General features: G+C 44.0%; 1 protein-coding gene across 1 annotated transcript in view; it reads right to left on the minus strand.

Moving 5' to 3' along the window:
- Positions 1-26220, minus strand: part of XDH (xanthine dehydrogenase) — a 57090-nt gene that overhangs the window by 19567 nt on the left and 11303 nt on the right. Inside the window, exons 3-21 of the mRNA XM_033144640.1 lie at positions 25410-25506; positions 22247-22355; positions 21401-21527; positions 20598-20659; positions 18805-18873; positions 17352-17414; positions 16659-16745; positions 14774-14915; positions 13555-13647; positions 12541-12692; positions 11474-11567; positions 9698-9807; positions 7631-7815; positions 6492-6666; positions 5744-5833; positions 5211-5380; positions 4475-4598; positions 2304-2423; positions 814-910 (exon numbers count right to left, since the gene is read on the minus strand). Of these exons, the coding sequence (XP_033000531.1) occupies positions 814-910; positions 2304-2423; positions 4475-4598; positions 5211-5380; positions 5744-5833; positions 6492-6666; positions 7631-7815; positions 9698-9807; positions 11474-11567; positions 12541-12692; positions 13555-13647; positions 14774-14915; positions 16659-16745; positions 17352-17414; positions 18805-18873; positions 20598-20659; positions 21401-21527; positions 22247-22355; positions 25410-25506 (2166 nt within the window). The remainder of the gene's footprint in view (positions 1-813; positions 911-2303; positions 2424-4474; positions 4599-5210; positions 5381-5743; positions 5834-6491; positions 6667-7630; positions 7816-9697; positions 9808-11473; positions 11568-12540; positions 12693-13554; positions 13648-14773; positions 14916-16658; positions 16746-17351; positions 17415-18804; positions 18874-20597; positions 20660-21400; positions 21528-22246; positions 22356-25409; positions 25507-26220) is intronic.

A 26220-nucleotide genomic window follows, 5' to 3' on the forward strand; every position in this document is an offset into this window, starting at 1 on the left:
TTCACCACCTCGCACCACCTGCGGAACTTCTCCCAGTTCCCAAACAACCTCTCTTCCTTCCCTCTTCTCTTTAATTTCCTCTTAACAGGAAGAAACTGGATTCCCTGGACTTTCACACCGCTCAGAGATCGAGGTGCCATGCAACAGTCTACAGTCTCCCATCGCAAGAGCCCTCAAACGAGCCACACCTCCCAGAGTAGAGACCACTCCATTGTGCTCTTAGCCAGAGCAGTAAACAGCCAACTGTCGGTATTTTGTAGGTGGGATTCAAGCGCATACCAGGACATTTAGATTTGCACACAATTCAAGTGCAACAAAACTACTTTTAAGAAGAAATGGACTTTTTGCAGTTAAGAAGTTGATGGGGTGGTGTGAACTGAAAAGTGTGGAATGAACAAATGATAATGGGGAGATGTATAAGCACTCTTGAAGCAGGATGAACGCTCCTTGTCACAGAACTTCCCCACATACATATCTGAAGATGAGATACACTCCAACCTCCACAATGTAAGCTTTGTACAAGCAAATCAGGATAAAAGCTGGAGGAGCCCTCAGACAAGTTGGGAGCCTCCAACCAACCAGTTTGCTGAAGGAAATGTTGCCAAGTTCCACCCAATTCTGGGAAATGGGGAGAGCTTAGGCCAAACCCTGGACCAAACCAACATGTTCTACTGATGGTTCTCCCATTTCTAACCATTTTTCCAGAATCGGAATCTCAAGCATTATACACTAGTATGATTCATGTGAAGATTGCATAACATAATGATTTTCTTAGATGCACATAACCTTATAAAGAAGAAAAATGGATCTCACCTTCCACAATATGATCAGCCTCTTCAAATCCTTTCTGGATGTTCCCTTTCTCAATCTTCCTCACAAGCTCAAAGAAGGACTGTTTTTCAATGGCTTCCTGGGAAAATTACAGGAAGATGATAGATATTTGGACGTGCGACAGACAGCTGTGTACCCTCGAATCTCTGCCTTTCCATTCTGCTTGATAAAGTGCTGCATAACTTAGCCAAGGTTGGGTCAATTCTAAAACATAAGCTCACCTATTTTGCATCTGGGATTAGGGGCAATACAGAACAGAGATCCTCTACTTTTGACAGTTGTGTGGAAGAAAAAACACTTTGGTGAAGCAGTGTTAACTGTTGCAGGGGTGAACAAAGCAGCACACAACCCAATTCCCTATTCTTCACAACTCCCAGAGCTTCAAGATCCATCTCTTTATTGGATGCAGTCACCCTACTTGCATCTCCTGTTCATCGGGATTAACATCAGTATCCAACCTTGCCACTGAAATAAGTGCAACAGCCTTCCACTCACATAACAGGACTTTCCCTTACTCACTTCCACAGTACAGCCTCCAACGCACCCTCAAAATCTTCTCCAGAGGTTTGCAGGACCTCCAGAGCAGGTTTTGAGGGTGTATGGAGGGTTGCAAGATGAAGAAGAGGACGTGGACCTCTAGTTACTCTGCAGAAGTCCACCTGCACAGCAATGGATATAATCCCATGACTGCTGCCAAGCTTTCATTTAAAATCACAAGCGGTGTCCCTGCTGGAGCTAAGCAGGTCTGGGTCTAGCCAACGCTTGGATGGGAGACAATCTGAGACCATCTGCTAGGGTAGGCATGTCCAACAGTTAGATCGTGATCTACTGGTAGATCACTGGATGTCTGTGGTAGACCACTGATAGATCACTGGCTCCCCCAAAGAAGCTCAGCAGCGTTGGCTCCCCTAAAAAAGCTCTACATCTTTGCCTTGAAGCCCCCAAAACAGGGCTTTCCCTCCAAAAAAAAAAGCTCAACTTTGACCCAAACCCCCCAAAACATGGGTGGCTTTCCTTCCTAAAAAAAGCTCAACAACCTCAACCTGAACCCCGCAAAAGGGGTTAGATCACTGCCAGTTTTTAACTCTGTGAGTAGATCGCAGGCTCCTGGAAGTTGGCCACCCCTGGGGGATATATGTATGGCTCTGGCCTATGAGGAATGGGCTTTGTGCATGTAGGAAAACACAATGGAATAGGGGCCAACATCTGTATATTAGAAGGGGCCCAAGAGCAGAAAAAGACTGCCCCCTATGGACAGAACACAGGCTATACACATATAGCACACAAACAGTAGCTGTATAGAGCTAAACAAATTATTATATAAAAGGAACATTCTGTGTCCTAAATCTCTCTATTTTCACCCATCCATATCAGAATCATAATAGTAAAAACTCAAATACCTGCCTCCAAAGGATTTTTTTAAAAAATCTCGACTAGTCATTCAGAAGGGGATTGCAGTAGTGTCACCTTACCTGAATGGTGACAATAGGCGTAAGGTCTTCATATGTGATCTTCACTGCTCTGGCAGCTCTTCGGGAATGTTCTTGTGTGTCTGCCAATATTCCTCCAATGATGTGACCAACGCATGTGACCTACAAGTCAAAAGACTTCAGTTTATTCACTGACTTCTGGGAATCTCAGTTCTGTTTTGTTCTTTGTGCTGCGGCATTTCATTTTGGATACAGCATCTTCATTTTTCATTTTGGATACAGGAGAGCCAGTGTGGTGTAGTGGTTAAGAGTGGTAGACTCGTAATCTGGGGAACCGGGTTCATGTCTCCGCTCCTCCACATGCAGCTGCTGGGTGACCTTGGGCTAGTCACACTTCTCTGAAGTCTCTCAGCCCCACTCACCTCACAGAGTGTTTGTTGTGGGGGAGGAAGGGAAAGGAGAATGTGAGCCGCTTTGAGACTCCTTCGGGTAGTGAAAAGCGGGATATCAAATCCAAACTCTCCTTCTCCTTCTCCTTTGAAATGCGTCTTCATTTAAAGGCGGCGGGGCAGGATTTTGAATTAAGATATGCAGTTAAATAACAGTAGGAGGTAAAACTTCAATGCACACAATCAGAAGTGACCCACTGAGTTCAAGAGGAAGTACTTGTTTTTCACATAGGAGTATACAAGATGGAAGCCTTGCACAATATGTCTGCACCAGCTCGATTTCCCTTGATTATCATTTCAAGTACAGCAAGTTTGTGCCTGATCCTATTTTCTGCCATTAATTCCCATGCTTAGAATTCTACCAAGAAGTTCCTGACATGAATAACTGTTAATACTTCATCAGGGAGGCATCAACATCTTGCAATTAGTTTGCAGGATATCTGTGCAATTATTTTAATTCCAGCCCTTGTCCCACGTATCCTCCTTCATGAGTAGAGGTTCTCTTCAATTTTTTCATTATTATTATTATTATTATTATTATTATTATTATTATTATTTTGAACATGCACAAATCTACTAATTCACTACAGAATTTCTTCTATTAATTTCTGAAGGGGGGTACAGGGGTGAAAAGGTACTGGAAGCTTTTATGTAGGAAACATAAGTGTCAGGGAACTGCCACCTGGCCCGCTGAGGGGAACGGAGGGTCTGTTAGCATACAGAGAGCCCCAACGTCAATTGAGCAGCAGCACCTCTTCCAGCGGGGAAAGCCGCCACACCTCCAGTGGGGAGGAGAGGGAAGGAACCAGCCTGGTTTAGGGATGCCACTGAGAGCCCCAGCGCCTCTTCTAGCCAGGAGCAACAAACAGGGAGCCTGGCGGGGAGAGGGCTTGGGGATGTTGCTGAGACCCTGCACTCACCTCGCCCGGCTGGTCAGGAGAGAGGCACGCTCAGAGGGGTGAAACGCAAGGAGGGTAGGAGAAGACTTGGGGTGCTGAAGTTCTTATGCTGGGGGAGAAGCCGGAAGGGGCCACTCCCAGATTCTGCCAGCGACTGAGACAGACATGCATTTTGTAGCTCTGCACTGTAAATAGTTTGCACAATAAAACTGCAAACGACTGTTTGGGCTCCTGCTGCGTTACTCGTGAGGCACCATCATGCAAACCTTACAATAAGCAATTATTTGGGAATATCCTTCTAAAGAACAGGCAGGTGGATTTTATCTCCTGATCTCAAGCATCATAGCCTTAAGCTTGGAGAGAAAAACCTCTGCCTCCTCTTCAAGGGTAAAAAACCCCGCATCCCCCCCCCAACTCAGCAGTTAATGCAGTTTGAAATGCTGGCATGAAGTGGAGATTCAGGGCACACTCTCCTATCTTATCTCCAGTCTTGGCTTCAAATCCTGGAAGACCTGCTCCCTGCCTTGCAGGCCTTTTTCACCTGGCATGGGAAAGTGAGGCCCTGACTGACTCCAACTACAAGAGTTGAGGCTGCTAAACAGACTCTTGGTCTGGGGTATTGTTTGGAGAGGGGCGTTGTTGCTGTTAAAGATACAATATCAATATCTTTATATCTGAGGAGGAGGAGGAAGAGGAAGAGGAGGAGGATGTGGTACTTTGCACTTTATTTACAGATCAGGAGATCTTAAAAAGCAGTTAGGGCTGGCAGGCCAAATCTGGCCCAGAGTCTGCAGGTTAGCCACTCTTGCCTTAGGTACAGCTTTGCACATTTTACAAAAGGAAGAAAAAAAAGGTGACTACATACAGTGTCCTTTGCAAAGACGGTTTCATCATTAGCAATCCCAGTGACGTTACTCCCTGGAACATCCTTAGCAGAGACAAAACAGACAAAACCAGGGACATTCTGGGCCTCTGTGGTGTCAATAGAACTGAGGAAACAGAGAAGAATTACTCTATATTATCTAGCCCCACAGCTCATGTAAGCAGTCTCTGAAGAAAGGTTTCCCTAGAGAAAGTTTAGCCAAAGTCCCCAAACCTAAGTCAGGGTTCAGCAAACGTTTTCAGCAGGGGGCCGGTCCGCTGTCCCTCAGACCTTGTGGGGGACAGACTATATTTGGGGGGGGGGGGGGAATGAACGAATTCCTATGCTCCACAAATAACGCAGAGGTGCATTTTAAATAAAAGGAAATATTCTACTCATGTAAAAACACGCTGATTCTCGGATTCTTTGCGGGCCAGAAGGCGACTGGGCTGGATCCGGGCCCCGGGCCTTAGTTTGCCTACCCATGGCCTAGGTTGCCCAGCTGCTATGTGGCAGACTGGAGTCACAGCACAGCTTGACTCTTCCAGCCCAAGGTCTTCTTGCAAGCTACTCTCAGTGATGGAAACTGGCTACGCATTTGTTTGTTCTGTAACATTCTTGAGAGTTGAGGAAGTGCCTGGTCCCTCTGAAGTGATCCTCCAACTGACAGAGCGGCGGGCACTTGGCTATCACTAGTGTAAGAAAATATACCGGTATCTGTTGCAGAAGCAATACGTACACAATCTTGGCATGGGCTTTGGTGCTGGTAACTAGTGTTAGGTACAGCTCATTCTCATAGTGAGGAATGTCATCACAATAGACTGCCTCCCCGCTTGCTTGCTTGGCAGCTGAAAGATGCACAAGGGGTCTCCCCACCATGTCTTCAACGGACTGTCCAGGAGGCACTTCCTGTAACAAAACCAAAGGCTGTTCATACATGCCCAGGACTAATGGTCAAATGTTGATGCTAATATTGCTGGCAAATACAATATCTTCTCCAAAGTCTAAAATTCCAATACTGGCAGTGGGGCCACGAGGATGCTTGGAACAACAATAATCATCATCACATTCAGCCCATGGAGAGCTCGTTCTATGTAGGAAGAAGTGCTCATTTAAACAAATAAATAAGAGGAAAGAAGGGCAAAGTAAGAATGGGAATAAGTTCTTGATCAATATGAGACCTGGGGAACGGAGACAAAGAGTAGCACATTTTTTAGAGCTGGGAACTGGAAGGCATAATCAGGTCTTGATCATTTGGTTCCTCTTACTTACCTGGAAAAACTGTACATTTTTAACAGGATCCTTGTGAAATAATTGAGTGGCGCTGGCATACCTAGCAGGGACCGTATCAGCAAGATTATTCTGTAAAAACATATTTAAAATCCAGTGTTAGTCTACTCATATGCCTCTTGTGTTTTGCACAGAGCATTACTCTTTTTTTATAAAAACAAAACAAAAAAAACCCAAAAAAACTTATGAACAGTTAATACTACCTATGCAACTTTCCCTCTTTGTGACTTGTGTAAAAAATCAAATCACCCAAAGTTCCAGTTTTGGTCCATCACTAATTGTTTGAGAGAGGAGTGATTTGAGTAAGCAGCAAGTCCCCCTTTCCTTTCCAGATTTCCCCCTTTCCCTCCTCCTCCTCTTTTAGTGTGTTATGTCAACTGCCCACTCCAGACCATGCCTTCATATCCTTAGAAAGGCCAGAAAGCTTCAAGGACCCAGAACCTACAGTGCAAAACACCTACCACAAAAGTCTTATTTCCTCTGTTGTGGAGATGGGCAACTTGTGGCTTTCCAGGTATTGTTGGACAACCAGTGCCATCATTCTTGATAACTGGCTATGACTGCTGGGGTTGATGGGAGTCCAACAATATTGAAAGAACCAAAGGTTCCTCATTCCAGCCTTCTAGTATGCCAATTTCTAAAGGAACCCCTAGAATTCAATAGAATCTGTCTCTACACACTGTGGATTCCTGTTGAAACCTCAACCCAGCAAGAGGATGGAACCACTCGCGTTGCCATTGAGTTCCCTGCCCAATTTCTGAAGCACCGTGAGATAGAACTTGAAGAAGAAGCTGAGGACAAGGGTCCGTCGGAAGTCTACCATGCCACCCGGGGCTGAAGGGGACAGGTTCATCTCGCCAGCCAGCAGGCGACAGGCTTCCTGCAAGAGCTTTTCTGTCCACTCCCTGTAGGGGCATAAACCATAAATTAACCCAAAACTCATTTCATTTGTTCCACAGTCCTTAAGCCAGGTCAGGGGAGATGTAGCCCTCCGGATTATGTGGGGTTCTCTAGCTCCCATCAACTCTAGTCAGCATGGTCAGGGATGATGGGAGTTGTAGTCTAACAACATAAGGATAGCCACAGGTTCCCCATTGCTAACTTAGACCATGTTTATCTCCAATGCATCTGCATTGCCGATGGGGTAAGGGCAAAAAGAACCAGCGGTGTCAACATTTATCTTGTATTTTCATCTTGTGAACTGCCCCAAGATCTTTTGATGAAGGGTGGTATACAAATCTAAGAAATACAAAATAAATAAAAACACGGTAGCAGAAACTGTCAGCAAGGGGTTTGGCATCCAAGACTCTCATGCAGATACATGATGTTATGAGGGTTGTTGTTGGTTTTTTCCATGAAGGGGTAGGACATATGCAAAGACCCTTCTAACCCCTGGATCCAGCAAGCTTTGAAATATAAGCCACACTAGCTTCCTGATGAGGTGATCACCCAGGCGATGGACCATGAAGGGGAATAATGAAAAGGGGGTCTGTGTGAGATGGCAAATGAGCTCACAGATAGTTAGAAGGACAATGTGAGAGTTGAAGAGTGAAGTGATGTGAGCCAGAAGAAAAAGCAGCAAGCTGGAAAGAGAGATAGAGAATCTGTTTGAATCCAAGGCTGCAAGATGGACGAAGCAAGGCCCTTTTGGGGGTGTTAATGCTGTGAACCTCTCCACTACAGGCTCAAGGTTGCATATATGTGTCAATAAACCATATATCATAAAGACACCACAGTCTCCATTGGGCCACATTCTGAAGACAATGCAAACCCTGGGAAACCCTGGAACCCCTTGCACCACTTGGAGATTGGGGTGGTGTGCAACAATAATTTCCTCTGTTACACAACACCAGGGTCTAAATCTCCTACCTTCCAATGAGCTCCTGACAAGTTTTAACAGCCAGCACAGTTGTGGGAGCCATTCCTCCATAGCTCAGCTTAATATCTTGCACTTGATCAGTTCCTTCTTGAAACAGGACTCTCATCCCACAGGTCACTATAGCAATGTCATCCTCCCGCCTTGAAGCTTGCTTGAATGCTGAGAAATATTCACCCTAGGAGAAGAAAAGGAGACACATGTTTGCCTTGATTTGTTCTCTTTGAGTACAGGTGGGATCAAGAGAATGGACAGGTTCATAGTCCATTTCTATACACAGAACTAAAAACCAGAAAGTTCCCAAAAATATGTATTTCATTTCCATCCCAGGGCAGCAAGTGCAAAAAAAGAAGCTGTTAATGCATATCAACAATATTAACCATTTATTCGTTTGCTTGCTTGCTTGCTTGCTTGCTGTCCATCTGACTGGGTTGCCCCAGCCACTCTGGGCAGCTCCCAACAAAAAAATAGTAAAAACACAAGACAACATCACACTCTAAATTCATTCTGCAACTTAGACCTCTTCACTAAACAGTGCATAAAATTAATGTGCAAGGCTAGTTGTTCACGTACTTCCTTCTCTATGAACACTGGTCACTAACAGCAAAGTAGGAATGTCTGGATAGCAAAGTTCTGAGTGGGTTAAGGTAGCCCTGGGCTAGTAGACTATACATTACTTCCAGTATCAGAATTTAGTGTTTCGTGCCCAGTTTGCCATGCAGTCAAGTGACACTACCATATGTAAAATGGCAGAAGAGGCTGCAGTCTTGGACAGGGTTACTTCCAAATGAGACTTCTTAAAATGAGCAGGATTTAATGTTGTTTTATGTATGCACAGCAGAGGGTGCTGTGAGCTATATTTCTAAAAAGCAAAATTCACAGATTGGCACATAGACTCACAGAACTGTAGAAATAGGAAGGATAAAGTGCAAATCAGCCTGATTCACTGAGAGAGGAGATCACAATCTTTGCCCATCTTTGCCCAGGACAGCAACTCTGACCGATGGTTGATTTCCCCTTTGGGAGCAGGCAAGCTATCAGTATGTTACATTTCTACAGGTAGGTGGCAACAAAGCCACTTGACTCTGATTAACATATTGGAAAGCAGGGGAAGGGGATAGGCCTGCCTTCCATTTAGAGTAGAGGTGGGGAATCTGTGGCCCTCCAGGCATTGTACTGCAACTCCCAAAATCCCTGACTATTGAGTGTTCCTGTTGGGAGGAGGAATGTGAGTTCCTCACCCCTGAAATACAGGTTTGTTCTGGTCCCTCATCTGTGGCACAGAAACGGTTATTCCATGCCAACTTAATAACGGTATACTCTATTGGAACAAGTGCTGAATCCTTGAGAAATGGAAACAAAGAAAACCTAAAATAAATATCACATGACCTCACTTAAAATCAATGGAATTCCATTGCTGGAAAACTACTGTAAGCTGGAGGAGATCACTTGTCCTCAACTAACCCTTACTATTTATTCCCAAACAAATGCTTTCACTTCAGTCAAAAATAGGCAAAAAGAGGAACAAACTTGGTTCCTTTAACTAGCTGCCTTGAGTTTCCTTGAAAATTAGGCTAACTTCCCCCCCACACACACACACACACCAATAAATAAATAAATAAATAAATACATGAATAAATAATACCATTTTAAATATAAGGGCTGATCCCAAGCAACTATCAAAAAATAATAATAATCAATGAGCACTTTTCCTAGAAGTAGGGCCTGCGAAGCAATGGGGGATGAAGAATGTGGTAATCTCTCTCTGTGTGTGTTACATACATACTCCTTCTTGTGCATATTTCAAAATGTCCCAGGGTTGTACTTCACTTGAAGTAGCTGGGGAGTATATTGGTTATTTTCTAGGAACTAGCAAGTGCCGTCTTTCCTTCATTTTCCTTTCATTTTTGTGATCTTCCTGCATTCCTGAGGAATCATAACATACCCACCTTTCCTTCAAGGATGGATCAGTAGAACCAAGCGAGATTTTGCCTTACCATTAAAGTAACTGTTGCTGTCTACCTAACTTTCAAAGCAAGGCTATATTCCAATCACCTCACCTTCCTGCTGAAGGGAATCTCAACCGAGAGCAGTATTTCCTGAGGTTTAAGTTTAGTCTTCCTGTAACCAGTGAAGAATGTCTCGTCCATCCTTATAGTCCTCCTTCCCTCTGCAAAAAAAGACAGCACACAGTAGGTGGAATGTGTAAGGTAAAGGTAAAGGGACCCCTGACCATCAGGTCCAGTCGTGTCCGACTCCGGGGTTGCGGCGCTCATCTCGCTCTATAGGCCGAGGGAGCCGGCGTTTGTCCGCAGACAGCTTCCGGGTCATGTGGCCAACATGACTAAGCCGCTTCTGGCGAACCAGAGCAGTGCACGGAAACACCGTTTACCTTCCTGCTGGAGCGGTCCCTATTTATCTACTTGCACTTTGACGTGCTTTCGAACTGCTAGGTGGGCAGGAGCTGGGACCGAGCAATGGGAGCTCACCCCGTGGCAGGGATTCGAACTGCCGACCTTCTGATCAGCAAACACTAGGCTCTGTGGTTTAACCCACAGTGCCACCATCATATTCCATTTCATTCATTCTTAATGGGAGTGTTGCTGGTTTTAGGTCTCTGCAATGAGAAACTATGGAGCTATACTTAATGGAAGAATATATTCTAGCAGCTACAGTCATGCTGTAAAGTATATTCCCATAGTGTGTGTGTTTTTTTCTCTCTTGTGTACTGTCAGGTATTGAATGGCATCAGCATCTTTTTGCAGGGTTAGGGTCTCCTGAAGACCACTCTAAATGGGTTAAGCAGGATATCCTTGCTGACAAAACTTGGGAAGGCAAACGCATGAACCCAGGATAGGCAGAAATTGGTATCAAGTCAGAGGCTAAAAGGAGACACTGTTGTGGCAGGGGGCACCCCCAGCATGGGGAAACCCCAAAGGGGTAACATCCTTTAGGGAGGAGCAAGGGGTGGTGGGGACTCTCTTGGTTGTATTAGCATAGATTTTCCTCTCTGGGTGGGAGCCAAGGAGGGAGGGGTGTTGGGTGGGGTATCCACGTTTGAGAGGCAGGTTGGTTTCATATATACACCCTAAGTGTTTGTGGTTATGTGATGGCTTCAAAGGGAATCTGGAGTGAGAGGCAACAGGGAAGGAGATGATTATCAACAGGAGAGTTGCACCCTGCAAGGTTTAATGAGAGGGTTTTGTCTTAGCACCTTATCATATATGAGCAAACCCAGCTTGCCAAAACACAACCACAGAGGGATGGTGTGGGTGTGTTAGGGCACACATTTAAGCACACAAGTACAGTTGCCCAACACTATTCCCTGTGAATTGAGTGTGCACCCATGAACGGGTCCAACAATCCTCTTCAATGGTCAAAGATTCTGTGACAGGGATGCAGAGGTTCCTTGACAGATGTTGATATGTGAACAGTGTAAACATTTGGTGACCACTTGGATATGCCACTGCATATGAGCTACCAATACTGGCAAATACAAAATACTGCCTCACATCAACCGCCAAACACTGCAAAATATCAGCTGTCAAACACTGAAATCAATCCAATACAGACAGAAAATATCTGGAGGGCATTTAGAGACTATCTGAGCATTCAGAGTGACCTGGAAAAGATTCACCATCAAAATCAACAAAGCAAAAGAAGGGTCTACTAGAGCAATGCTGACAAGTGTTGTCCACCAAAGCTGATGGAAACAACAGGCCCTGATTCACCCCAGAAAGAACCGAGGTACAAAATTCTCTGAGCTGTTATCATTGTCCTAAGCAAGCCAGAAGATGCTTGATGATGCACCATCTACATTCTTACTTAAAGCTTACCATTTGATGCCAAGGTCAGTTTGCTCCCACTTGCCATAAACACTGGATTTAGGTCAGATATTGGACTTGCAGTCATTATATTTCCCCCAAGAGCCTGAAACCAAATACAGAACATGGGTGGGTTAGAAAGCAGCTGGAAAGACATTGCGAGAATACTTCTTTCCATTTAAACACTGTTACTGAATTATCAAATCCGGGCGGGGGCAGCACCCAACACAGGGGGTGGAGCAACATGAGTGAGGGATTTGCTGGAGCCCACTTGCAAGAACGGGACCCAATCTGAGCCTCTCTCTACCTACTGTATACTCCATACTCCATATTCCATTGTATCTCAGCTCCCATCAGCACCAGACAACAATCAGGGGTGAGGAGAGCGTGGTATCAGAGACAATATATGTCTGGATACCAATTGCTGTGAATTACTAGTAGGGAGACTGTATTCAGATCCTGCTTGCAGGCTTGCCCAGGGCATCTGGTTGGCCACTGTGAAAACAGGCTGCTGGACCAGGTGGGCCTATGAGCTGATCCATCAGGGCTTTCTGAGGTTCCCCAGCCCTACTCTGGAGCTCTCTTGCTCAGTGCCTTTCCCCAACTCCAGCACTTCTCGCCTATAATGCCCCTTCATGTGAGTAATGTGCAAAGGGCCTAGAGTCAAACTGGAAGTAAAACTGCAAAGCAAGGCAAGATTCAAAGGAAAGGCACATTATGTCTGCCTGCTATTTTCTCATTTGAGTCTTTCTGCACTTCCAGATAGGCTGTTTATTTATTTTTTAACAAAAATAGCAACAAATTACAAGCCTGCACTTCAGTGCAATTATTGTTCCACTTTTCTGACTGCGAGTCATCTGGCACACACAAAAAGTGACAGAAAATTACACTGGAAACTGCAGCATAGCAACTGCTAGCTGTCAATGTCATATAACCTCCATGTGAACACGTCAGAATGAATGACCGTATAATCTTGTGCAAGTTTTGTGCAAATGTATTGGCGTGAATTCTCAAGGAACAACTGTCCTGAAAGCTGCCTTTGCTCACACCAAAAGAAAAAAGGTCTTGAGAGCACTTACAGCAACATTTCGGATCTGAGGCCCTGCAAACCACCTCAGTTGTTCTAGGACAGCTTGAAACACCTCTGATTTGTAAGGAGGAAGGTGAGCCACTGCTTTTTGCAGAACCTCTTCCATGTGGCTCAGAGTGCAAGAGGCTCCAAAACTAATTCCTGGAAAAGCAGAGACACAAGAGGGATTTGGCTGGTAGCTAGAACATAGTTTCTCAAGATGAAAGAGCTGCCCTGAGGCCTTGGCAGGCATTGGCAGTATTTTAAGACCTCTAAACCAAGAGGCTCTTTGAAGCATTTTATTTCCTTCAGCTTATATCTTGGGAGTTCCTGGTGCACCAGGAGCTCTAAACACGGTTAAAGGATGTTAAAGTTGTCAGCATGTCAAGTTCAATGGAGACTGGTCCATTTGACCATATGAGGCAGTGCCCAACCTGCCCTCAACTGACTTCAGCTACCTGGCTGGCTTCTTACTTACAACCAGACAAGCAGTAAGACCTCCCACTGCTGGTCTCCCTGCCTTCTTCCCCACCAGTCCCAATGGGCACCAGCCACCACTGAGTCAGTTGCCACATTTAGAGGCTGCAGAGGCAGGAAACTATTTCAGATGTGCCACTTTTTGTGAGAAAGGCAAGGAGTGGCTGAATCTATGCTGTGCTGGGTGTGTTATCAGCGCAGACAGACACAGACACACTACAACATGGGGGTTCACTCCCTTAAAGAAAAAAATGAGGCGGTTTGTTTAGCAAAATGCTCACAAATCGTATGCAACGTAGACAATTATTTTCATTTTGGAACTGCCTACATAAATGCAATCGGTACACCTTGGCCTCAGGAACATAGAAGGTATCAGAGCAGGGGATCCACCTACTCACTAGATCAGCAGTGGGCGGGGGACAGGCCTGTGGACCTAATTAGTGACAAATCAACATGCAGAATCCTTTGCATTGCTTAGAAGTCTTTCCTTGCACATTCCTCAGGCCCACGGCCTGTCTCCTGAGGCGATAAGCATGTTGCTACTTACCCTCCTCTGTGCGTTGAACAGAGTTCATTTCAGGGATCCAAGTTGGTGCTATGATCACAGGGTACAGCATGTTCTTTAACCGCATTTCAATACCTCAAGGAAACACAATCCAATGAGGTCAATGCAGACATGGCAGCCGGCCAGACTTTACAGGTTTACCAATGAAAGAGCAGGGCTGTTAGTTAACAGGCCCAGCCCACTGAAGCCTTTTCTGTGACGGTATCTATATTGACTCTTAGAGCTTTCACCTGAACAATCTCTCCATAAAGCATTTGCACTGTTTTGCCATGGAAGTTAAAGTCAAGGGCCAAAGGGATTCTCCATTGCAGCTAGCAAAGTCAACAAACACTGCCTCAACACACACAGTTTGATTTCTAAGGGAAATTACAAGATTCTAGCTAACATGGCATTAGCAAACCACAAGGGTAAACATCAAGAATGGGGACAATAGAGACTTAGAAATCGGGAGATTTAATTAGCCTGGCTACTTTCCACCCTTTACCTAAAATGTGCATTGTTTTCAAATATGTAAAAGGTCACCTCTAGACTCTCAGAGGGTAACAGACCCAACTTGCCATTAGGTTCTGAAAGCCCCAACATCTACACTGGAAGGTGCAGTTTGCCAGGAGCCTGGCTAAGGGTGGGGACATGCTCAGATTCTTCATGCCAATATCAGGCACTACATGCTTTGCATGCAGAAGGTTCCAGGTTGGGAAGGACTGACACACTTGAGAGCTGCTGCCAGTGAGTGTCAGACAAGATTGAGCTAGATGGACCAATGGTACAGCTTAGTATAAGACAGTTTCCTATGTTCCAGATGGATCACATCAATTATACCTCAAAGCTCAACTATTAAAAATCTCAACTATTACAATGGAGGCAGGGCAATCTCTTAAGACGGTTTAAAGAAAGGCATAGGTAAATTCTTAACCAGGCAGGCAATTTAAGGCCTTGTCCATACTTCTGTTTGTGCCGCCACTTTCCTCCAGAGAAAACCTGCTATTTACAGCTGAATCAGAGCAAATGTCAGTCAGATTTTCCATGGATTGACATTTGCTCTGATTTAGAGGGGATTTTCCCAGGGAAAGCAGTGGGGCAAATAGCAAACTGCTCAGACCCATGCTTTCTAGGCCTGGAACAAGCAGAAGTGTGGACGAACCCTTAGCCTTTGCATTGTACTGACAAAGAAACTCAAACGGAAACTGAGTTCTTTCCTTACCTACTTCAGTGTTCCCCACCACAAGCTTGGCAGTTGGGTACTGAGCTTTGAGCGCCAACAGTTCCTTGAGGCTTGAGGGCTGAAACCACATCACTCGCTCCCCTTTGAAGCACAGTTGTTTCTGAGGCTGATCAGTGTGAGTCTGAGGAAACAACAGCAGGTTTAGCTTCAAATCACAATACGTTGGCACAGGAGCAAGGGATCTAGGCTCTGTTTGATTCTTCCTATGGCGAAGCAAGACTGAAACCATAAAGCTATGACAAGATACAGGAAAGTTAGAAGTAGTCAACTGTTATTGTTGTGCTTTGGTGTGTCACACCTTTATACGGTGCCTTGCAAAGATTTCATAGGCAAAACAAGACCATATCTTAGGCGAAAGCAACACCACAAGGTAACTTTGTCCTTCAATATACATGTAGCAAATAGCCTTCCAAAAGTCATTGAAGTTTAACCTTCCAATGCTTTGGGCAGATCATTATGATTATGAACCTAAGCCACTTCTTATTCCATGTACTTCTTATTCCATAAAGAAAGTGAGACCTTTCAAATTTGCTTAAGGGGGAAAAAGTGGTATTGTCATGTGTAGTTTGACCCTTAATCAGGTGTTTTTCTGCCAGTACTCACAGGAACTCAGTTCTGGCACCTCTCAGGTGGGCACCTTTGCCATTATAAGAGAACAAGGTGTATATTTGTGGTGAGTTCCGGCACCTCTTTTTTCTAGAAAAACAGCACTGCCCTTAGGTGAGTTTTACAAATGTCAGAAGCATCCATAGAGCAGCTGGAGGAATGAAGTTTGGATGGGATGCATGTGCCAGCCTATTTTTCAGATGCCCCTATCCTCATAGGCCAGGGCTGAGGAACCTTTTTGGTGTGGTAGGTATCTCCCCCACCCTGCTAGGCCAACTTTGAAAGGTGGGCCAGACCATGCACCTGTCAAATCATTTGACATCATATTGAATGCACAGGTTGGTCCCACCCCCTAGATGTGGCTGTGAACTGGTAGTGGTCCCCACCTGTCATGTAGGAACATAGAAAGCTGCCTTGTTCTGAATCAGACCATTGGTCCACCCAACGCAATGTCATCTACACATATTGGTAAAAGCTCTCCAAGATTTCAGACAGGATTCTCTCCCAGTCCTACCTGGAAGTGCCAGAGACTGAACCTGGGGTCTACTACCACTGAGCTTTGCCCCTTCCCCTGTCTGTGCTCAGTGTCTATTTGAAGACAATTATCTGGACCCAAATAAGGGTCCTCCACCAAGGCAAGGACAATGAATGACCAGGGGACCAGCAGAGCTTAACAACCATCACTCAAGCTCAGTGGACGGCCTTCAGCCACTCACTACCTCAGAATATCCTACCCCACAGGCCAGTTGGAATAATATGGGATAATCGTATGTCCATCTCCAGGAACTTCATGAGGAAAGACAAAGACACAAAGGCAGTTAAGAAGTTGTATATCTCTGTGCCAAGGCTATCCTAGGGTTGTTATACCAATGCAACAACTGCAGTCTACACAAACATGGAAATACAAGTTGTTCTGTTCTCCATTGCTTCATATCTTGGGTCATAGGAAGTGCTTTTCCCTATGGAACTGTAAACTCTCAGAGATAACAGCCCTTCTGTTGTGTACAACTATATTTTCCCAAAGCTGAAAGATCAGTGGCTCAATCTTGCCTATGGTTGTTGATTCTCCCTCTCCCCACATGTGTTTAAGTGATTCACTGCTTAAACTACAGAGGCTGAAGTGAATTCATGGTCTATTATGCCAAGACAGTGCATCATCTCAACATGTTCTCAGCCCATGCACAGAAGTCAATGGATACGTAAATCTTCCATGCAGGAGGAACACCACAAGAAAGTTATGAGACGAGAATTTTCTTACCAATAACTCTGGTGGGAATATCGGCTCCTGAGTAGGGTCTAAAGGCTGGAACTCAGATGGATTGAACAGCTCTGAGGAGATCAATCCCTGAAGAAATTGTCATTTGTTAGTGCTTATATATATATTTTCTCACTGTTAAAGAATATTACTATTTGTATGTCTTATACAAAAAATATCAATATTACTAGCCCAACACCAAGCAGTAGTAAAATCCTCATAGTGATACTTAAAAAAAAATTAAAATCCTTGCTACAAAAGGATTTGAAACAATCACAATATTTGTTTAATAATGAACATTTAACTTTTTAATATACTTATCATGGTTTAACTAGCTATACAGTATAGATACACATTACATCAATAGCATGGAAACACCTTGGTTCACAGAGGACCTCCATGACCTAACAAGAACAACTGCAGTTGAATTAAATTGTACACTGCTTCTGCTAACTCCCATTCACAACCAGTTCTCCCAACAAGATACAGGAAGGGGCTCAGCTCATTTTTAGCCTCCCTCCCTCAGAGATCACTCACTATGTTCCAAAGGCTGCTGGGCACACCATTTCAAGACCGAAAAATAGAGGTATAGCTTCATCTGTACTTTGCTTAAGCATGGCTTGATATTCTATATATTTATTTCAACAAAAGAAGATGGAAGAAGAGGAACTACAGTAATAGGTTTGGGGCACTTACAGTATTGTTCTCTTCTCCATTCATGCAACAGCCATTCACTTTTTCTCCACAGCAACCCTGACCCTATTTGGAGGGGAGAGAAAGAGCAACATGGGAATCAGGAATTTTCTTACATGGAAATGAAATGTCATTTGTTCTATTGTTCCATTTAAAACAGCAACTACTAAGATGTAAGGCATACACATAAAAGATTTAAAAGGACACACACTATTTTAGACCATTACGAACAGAGAAAATCCTAACAAATACAGCTGTCCTTACCCTACTTACTTGATACAGGTGGGTAGCCGTGTTGGTCTGCCATAGTCAAAACAAAATCGAAAATTCTTTCTAGTAGCACCTTAGAGACCAACTGAGTTTGTTCCTGGTATGAGCTTTCGTGTGTATCTGAAGAAGTGTGCATGCACACGAAAGCTCATACCAGGAACAAACTCAGTTGGTCTCTAAGGTGCTACTAGAAAGAATTTTCGATTTTGTTTTGACTACTTACTTGAGAATAAGCCCCACTAAAATAAGTATGTTTTAAATAGAGCAAACTCCCAGGCAGGTGTGAATATGGTTGCAGACTTATGTTTATATCCAGGAGTGCCAAGAGGCATGTTCTGGGGTACTGGTATACCAGACCCATAGTCAGCAGGTACCCCAGACTCTGGGCTTTCTTTTCTTCTTCTTCATTTAAAGTAAGGCCCAGATTCAACTAACACGGTGTACTAGGGGATAGCAGTGCAACAGAGCTTTCCCCGTCCTTCTCCCAGATCCCTTTCCCATTCCACTCTGAAGGGTCAGGAGTACCCCCAAAAGAGAATGTAGGGGAGGAAAGGAGGATCAGTCCACCTGACAAACATAAATGCTTGTGCATGTTGCTGAATTCATCCCAAAGTCTCTGACCCTTCTAGAAAGAAAGTTATGAAGCAAAATGTTCAAGCAACCTTCCAAGTAATTTAATGTGAGATGACCCTGCCTAGCTGCTCCCACTTTTCAGTGTTTTTAGCCAATGAGTGAAGTCAGAGCTGTGATGGATGGTGCATAATATATAACCATATAGCATATTAAGAGCATAATCATTTGCATGTTTACTTGAAAGTAAATCTGGGTATGTTTAGTGGTGCTTAGTCTCAAGTTACGTGTGCACAGAATTGTGGTCTAAAAGCTCCTGAAATCCCAATACTACAGTAACTATAATTTCCTGAAACCTGACACAGGAATCTCAGAATATAACCGACAAAATTTAAAACCAGTTTGAATAGTCATTCTCCCTTCCCCAAGAGAATCCTGGTAGTTTTGAGGCAGCTAGGGAATTTTTCAACAGAATTCTCTGCACCCTCAGCAATCTGCAATGGTGATTTGGGGAAAAGACAGGTATGAAATATTCCAATTGCAGTGATTTAAAGTACATCACTCAATATGTGAGGGGTTTAAGAGACAACCAACATTAAGCCATTAACCAACTTACCACATTATTTTGCTTTCCAGCCATGCAGCAGCCAAGACCATTAACTTTATTTCCACAGCATCCCCCATCCTAGATGGAAAGAAATGTTTCAAAAGAAGCTCCATCAAAGCTACTGGTATATTAATTTGACACATTTGCTAATGAAACCATTTAACCATACAGATTTAGGGCTCATTCATTCATTAAATGTGGAAAGTAAGGTTCCCATACCTCCATTAATTCTCCATAGTCTGTATGGAATTCTGCTACAAGTCCGTTCACCTTTTCCAGGTGGGCAGTGTTGCAGCCAGGCATCCGGGGCCCTGCAGTGATCCGGCGAGGGGTTGGAATCGGTGCCCTCCGCATCACTGTCCAGGCTGTGTCACTGGTGCTGGGCAGGGCCCCGCCCATGGGTGGTCCTGCTGACCAATCAGCGCCCATGGGAGGCGTGGCCACGGGGAGCCCTCCTCTCGTGCCCTTCGCCGGATCTCCCAACCCACCCTCCCTCTTTTTATGCTTTTCTATGACACGACCTTGCTATGGACAAATGTCAGCCGCCATATTGTTGGGGCCGCGTGGGAATTTTTCCCACTTGGCAAATTGGCACCAGTCATTTGGCTTTCACCTACCTTACAGCAATCATCACAACTTTGTGAGGTTAGGCACTGGGTAAGCCTTTGTTTGGATGGAGGGGAGGTTGTAGTCTCCGCCTGCCCCTCTTCATTAAGGGTATCCTGTTAAAGGGATCCGGGGGTGTGGATTCTGTCTGATGCTAGGGCCATGCCACAACCTCAATGGGGACCCCACAGGGTGCCCCTATTTGATTTAAGTCATAGGACTCCCCCTATTTGTGGTTTACCCTTAGATGGACTCCCTGCCGATGGGCAGGAGTCGAGATATAGCCTGGCTTCACGCAATGTCTAAGCTAAACCGCTCACATCTGTAACCAATAAAGTTGTGGCCTATTTGAACCCATAAACCTAAATACTTGTATCCGTGTGTTTATTATCCGCTAGGGCAGTGTTTTTCAACCACTGTTCCGCGGCACACTAGTGTGCCGCGAGATGTTGCCTGGTGTGCCGTGGGAAAAATTGAAAAATTACTTTATATATAGTCAATATAGGCACAGAGTTAAATTTTTTAACATTTTCTAATGGTGGTGTGCCTCGGGATTTTTTTCATGAAACAAGTGTGCCTTTGCCCAAAAAAGGTTGAAAAACACTGCGCTAGGGAACTGAGGATCACGGAGCCTTGGCATGCAAATCACTGCCTAAAGACACTTTCCCTTAATCCAGATTTTCTCATACCATCTCCTTTCTGGAGTATCCCTTTCCCTAAACACACTTAAATTAATGAAGTGAACACCAGTCTAAAATAAATTTGCCAACATGGGATATCATCTTCAAGGATGTTTTCTTGCACCGGTCCTACATAAATGAATGGGAGCCACGGAAGGGCACAGTGTTCTTTCACATCCCATATTAATTTCAATAGTTTGCACCAGAACTCCTCCAGGAATCCTGTTCTGTTCCAAAAAAATCCAGACTTTAGAACAAATCCTGCCCCCCCCCCATTAGAAGTACTAGCTCTATAAATCAGAGGTAGGCAATGTGGAATATGCCTGTTCAGAGTAGGCCCACTGAAATTCAAAGACATGACTAATGTACAACCATTAATATGAATGGGTCTGCTCTGAGCAGGACTAACATTGGACACAGCAGACCAACTTTTTTCTATTTTTGGTGTATAATCCATTGGCATTCATCAAAAGCTGGCCTAACTCTACAAAATGCTTTCGATCTCTGGCTTCTTACCTTTGCAAATGTCCGGTAACCCTCCAGAATGGCCCTGTATCCAGTACAGCGGCAGAGATTTCCTGAATCACCAAATCAAGTTGCAGAGGTTAGGAGTCACTTAAGGATGTACAAGAAAAAAATGATATTTATTTTGGCTCTGCTCTACCATGGAGGACATTAAACTATCTGAGGATATCCAAAAGGGGAATTCATCCCCAGAGAAATCAGTAAGTATCATTGTGGTTCTATATACCGGTAACTTTGAAAAGGGGGTTCCAATCTCAAATGGCACCACAACCATAACCTCCAGGTAACACAGAATTGACCTGAATTGTTTGCCAAACTTCCTTTCCAAATGTTTGCTGCTACATTACCAGTTAATAAATTTTGCCTTGTAAGCTCTCTACCGTACAAGGATTATCTGAGAGCCAAATGGTAAAAGAGATGAAGAAATTCTGTGCAGTATTTTCCCTTGCAGTTTTTTTTTTTTAATTTAAGATGATTCGCCCACCCCGCAATGATCTAATTCCATCAGCAAGGACAGTCTAATTGGAATGCATGAGGGGGTATGCTAGCTTTTTAATTTAAAAAGGCATGCATACTCTGCTGAGTCACAATGACAGGGCCATTCCCACCACTGCCAAGGATGGCAAAGCAGCTGAAGGCAGCTGGCTTTCTTTTCTTAATGTCCAAGATGAAAGGGTTAAGCACGTAACAGCCCATCACTTCTCCAATCATATAAGCAACCCCCTCTCCCTCCAAAAAATCAAGTTGTGTCGTGGGGTTTGGACAAAAGTTAGTAAGGTTCAAAAACCTTTCACCTTGGAAAGCATCTTCAATTGCTTCCATTTTGGGTTCAGGCTGATTGCGAAGGAGCGTGTACATGGACATAACAATGCCAGGAGTGCAGAAACCACACTGAGACCCATGGCTTTTGGCTATTCTTTCCTGGAAGAATGCAAGGACAGAAGGCTCTTATTAGTATGACAATGGTTGATCCAGGAATAAACAACGTCTTGCCGAAGAAGGCACAGAGTTCAGAGGCCTAATTTCTTAAGTAATCACTAACCAATACTAACCAATACCATGCTTAAACATGTGCCTAAAACTTGTGCATTCTTCATTTGAGGATTCACTGCCAGTAGTGATGTACTCAACCATAATCACTATAATATTTCTTCTTTCGTCGGTTGAAGCTTTGAAGAAAAAAACACATTCATACTCCTACCCATGTGCACAAGAGCACAATCTTGGTACAGTACTGTTGCTATGGGTTTCATGCAGTGCCCATTTTTCCTGTGAGGCTTCCCAGTTCACCCTGCATAGTTGGTCAATACATAGTTGCATTAACTTTTCAACTTGGTGCCATTGGTAAATGTAATAAGCATACTCCTGCTTTGCTCCCAAGATGACTACCAAATAGCTAAGAAGGGTCCAATGACTTCATCTTGATGAACTGCATCTACTCTTGGTGAACCATATACATTTCTCCAACTAGAGAGCATCCTCCTCTTTCCTTTAGCCAGCTCCTTGGCTGTCATACAATGCCTGAATTGATTGGGAAAGGGCTTACAAAATACATATGACTTAGCAATTCACTGTGCCTTGGGCAAGGAATTATGGAAGGCCAGGGACTACTAGAATGTAGGTTCAACACCACACCTTACCTGCACTGGGTGCAGCCTTGTCTTAGTGCTTCCTATGCCTTCAATGGTAGTTACTGCTACATGGTGGAGAGCACAGATAGGGAATAAACAAGCATTGGCAGAAAAATGTCTGGAGCCATGAGTTAAGGAAGTTGTTCACTTTGTAAAATTGCTTGCTGGTAACAATAATGAAAGCCAATGGGCTGTTGGCTTGTACTGAAACTGCACACACAACATTGGTGGTCAGAAGCAAGTTGTCCTAGCAAGCAAATATTGCAGAAGGGTATGCATATTAGGCTGTGTACACATTGCCATTTCCTCTGGCTTCAGTATTATCTGTAGAGGATGTGTATACTTGTGAAGAGATCCATGACCTGGAGCATGGAAGGCAGATTGAGAGTATATGGGTAAAAATTGTAGGAGCAGGAAACAACAGTGACCTTACTGCTATAGTTACAGGTGGGTAGCTGTGTTGGTCTGCCATAGTCGAAACAAAATAGAAAATTCTTTCCAGTAGCACCTTAGAGACCACACCTATCAGCTGATCTCCCATTCCCACCACCCTTCTGAGTAATACCCCTCCCCACTCCCTCACTATATTTAAGGATCTGGTGACTTCTGTTTCAGTGTATCTGAAGAAGTGTGCATGCACACAAAAGGTCATACCAAGAACAAACTCAGTTGGTCTCTAAGGTGCTACTGGAAAGAATTTTCTATTTTGTTTCTTACTGCTATAAACCTCTAAGCCAGACTGAAGACTTGGATGATGCCTTCCATTACCAAACATTCAAAAAGGTTAGATATATTAGTCATGGGATACCTCAACTACCCCAATATCAGTTGGAACTCAAACTCTACCAAGAATGTAAGGTCCAACAAATTTCTCCATTGCCTCACTGACAATTACATTTCCCAGAAAGTGGAAGAAGCAACAAGGGGACCATCTATCTAGGACTTGGTCCTCACCAATAGGGAGGAACTGATTGATGAAGTGGAAGTACTGGGAACCTTGGGAGGAAGTGATCATATCCTCTTGTGTTTTATGACACAGAGGCAAGGGAAAGCTGAGTGTTGGACATACACTCTGAACTTTAAGAAGGCTGATTTCAAGAAGCTTAAGGAACAACTGAGTGAGATCCCTTGTTCCGAAATACTCAAAGAGAAGGGAGTCCAAGATGGATGAGAGTTTCTTAAAGGTGAAATACTGAAGACACAAAGGCAGACAATTCCAACAAGAAAGAAAAATGGGGGGCATTTAAAGAAACCAGTGTAAGCAGCTTACAGATGAGCTGAGATGCAAGAAGAGCATGCATAAGGAAAGAAAGAGGAAATCACAAAGGGGGAGTACACAGGAGTAATCAACAGTTGCAGGGAGAAGATCAGGCGGGCCTACTATGAGTAGCAAGCCCCCTGCATGGATAAGATTGAGAAATATGATTGGGTGACAGAGAGAGGGTGGAACGGATCCTACTTTGCCTCTGTCTTCACCCAAAAATAAAGCAGTGACCAACCTGGCGATAACAGGATAAATGATGCAAGGCGAGAGCTGCAGCCTGAGATATGAAAAGAAGTGGCAAGCTACTTTACAGTAAAGGAATTCAAATCTCCAGGGCCTGATGAGCTGCACCCAAGGATACTAATGGAGCTTGTTTTAAACCAGGAAGGTGTGCTGCACATAGCCTAAGTGGTATAAATCCAACTTGGGCTCCAACCCAGATAGAGTCATGGGCTGCAAGGTGTTCTATGCAACTAGAAGCTCAAGACATAGGATGGAAGTGATTGCTGTGCCTCTTGTGTTGCGAGATGGGTGGGAAGATACCACACACACTCCTCAAGCGCTACAGGCAGGTATCACATTGGATGTGCGCACAGATATACACCCACATTCCATTTGGGCACGTGGTTCCCAACCCAGGAAAGGAATTCATGCTCAGAAAACTGCTTACATGCCTCTCTTTTCACAGGAAACCCCAAAAAGTTGCCCAGTTCCCCAGCCCCCAAAATGCTGAACTATCATTTCCAAAGAAAGACTATGCAAACTACTAAAGCCAGCATTCTGAAAATGGGTGAGTTTGATAAAAAAAAAAGGGGGGTGGGCTATGAACTCCTAAAGATTTAAATTAAGTTTGTGCTGCTGTGAAGAGAAACAGGGCAAAGGGAAGCAAAGCAGGGAAGATGAGCTAAGAAGAGACCAAGAGTAGATTCACTCCACTCATTATACCGTTACTGAACTTTGGCACAAAACTGTCCATTGCATTAAAGCAAACATTAATCTTACTAAGCAAACAAATCCGGGAAAGGCCAGTGGGTTTTAATAAGCACCCTTATCAGATGCTAAAGCTAAGAAATCAAGATAGCAGCAGGGGGCAAAACATTCGGATGTGCGTAACATAATCATGCGCTTTGCCATTTCTAGGAAACCAAAAGGATTGCACAGGCCAAGGGTGGTGAAGCTGCCACACTCTAGAAGTTGCTTGATTCCAGCTCCCATCGTCCATGATCATTGGCCATGCTGGCTGGGGCTGATGGGAGTTGAGAGCCAAACCACACCTGGATGACACCAGGTTGGTTCACCCTACCCTATACAGTGAGATTCTTGCGTGAGCCAGCCCCAATTCTTGGCATTTTAAGAGGAAGACTAACAGCACCATGCTAAGCACCATGTCTATTCAGAAGCAAGTCCTCAGTGGGGCTTACTCCCACATGAATGAAGATATACTTGCAGCCCACGTGATTACATAAAGGAAGACCCAGCTGGCATATTGTGGAGCTGCATGAGGCTTGAACGTAGTGCCAAGCAGCTACTTCGGCAAATATTTTTAAAATAAATTGCATTTTGTCCTAGATGGCCATCGCTCAGAGATGGGGAACCTTCGACCCTCCAGAAACTGTTCAGGTACAACTCGCATTATCTTTTACCATTGGCTACGCTGGTTGGCACTGATGGGAGTTGGCGTCCGAGAATTTCTGGAGGGCTGCAGGTTCCTAATCATAGGCAAACTTTCTGCCACCCCTCAAAGGAACAGAGCAAACAAAGTTATCCAATGCATTTGAAAATCTATGGGAGGAACAGACTTTGCACAATTACATTTCCCCCCATCCACTGAGAATCTGTCGTCCGTACTGCAGATACCTACATTAGAAACACATTCACCTATCTCATCACTTGCCATTCAAAGGATACATGGTTTTCTTTTGGGATCTGTCAAACTTGGAAATCATAACAGTGCAGGCACCACATCCACCTTCTCCGCAGCCCAGCTTGGTTCCACATAAGCCCACTAACAGTATGGCAGTTAAGGAAAAACATACCAACGGAGCAAGAAATTCTTCAATATCTACAGCCACTGCTTCTTATAGCAGGCTCAGTTTCCAGATGCACAGAGTAAATAAAAGATTGAGTTATCCAATTTGTCTAGGACTATCCAACACTTTCTTAGGACAAAACAAAAACATATTGTGGGCTAGGTTTTTTCATCATCCTCCCAAACCATTTCTGTTTCCTTGTTTCCTACAGGCCCAAGGTTAGAGGTAATTCATTTATTTTTGCTAGTGCAAATAAATTTATCAGCTGATACAAAAGTACAGAAGAATGGTTTTAAATATCTAGATATGAATTATCCTTTTTTTAATTGCTGGAGTGGATCAGCCAGTGAAAAAGAAATGTAGAATTGTGTTTACAAACACATGCTGTATTTACTTCTTAACAACACATGACCAGCTAGAGAAACATCAGATTTAGGCATCACTTCCCCAACATAGTTCATAGACGTTTAGTTCCGACTAAAATTATTATGGATGTTAGCATCCATTATTATGGATGTCTTCCATCTTTGGATGGAAAAAATGCATGACATTTGCCTTAAAAGTATTCTTAATCTAGTTAGCACTACATGGCCACTTATCCATGAAAATAGAGGCCAGCCCTTTTTTGTGTGGAAAAAAAACAAATAGTTGGGCCCTAAAAATCAGTTATGTTACCACTTATGAACCCC

Source organism: Lacerta agilis, chromosome 3, assembly GCF_009819535.1.
Source record: "Lacerta agilis isolate rLacAgi1 chromosome 3, rLacAgi1.pri, whole genome shotgun sequence".
Classification (NCBI taxonomy): Eukaryota; Metazoa; Chordata; class Lepidosauria; order Squamata; family Lacertidae; genus Lacerta; species Lacerta agilis.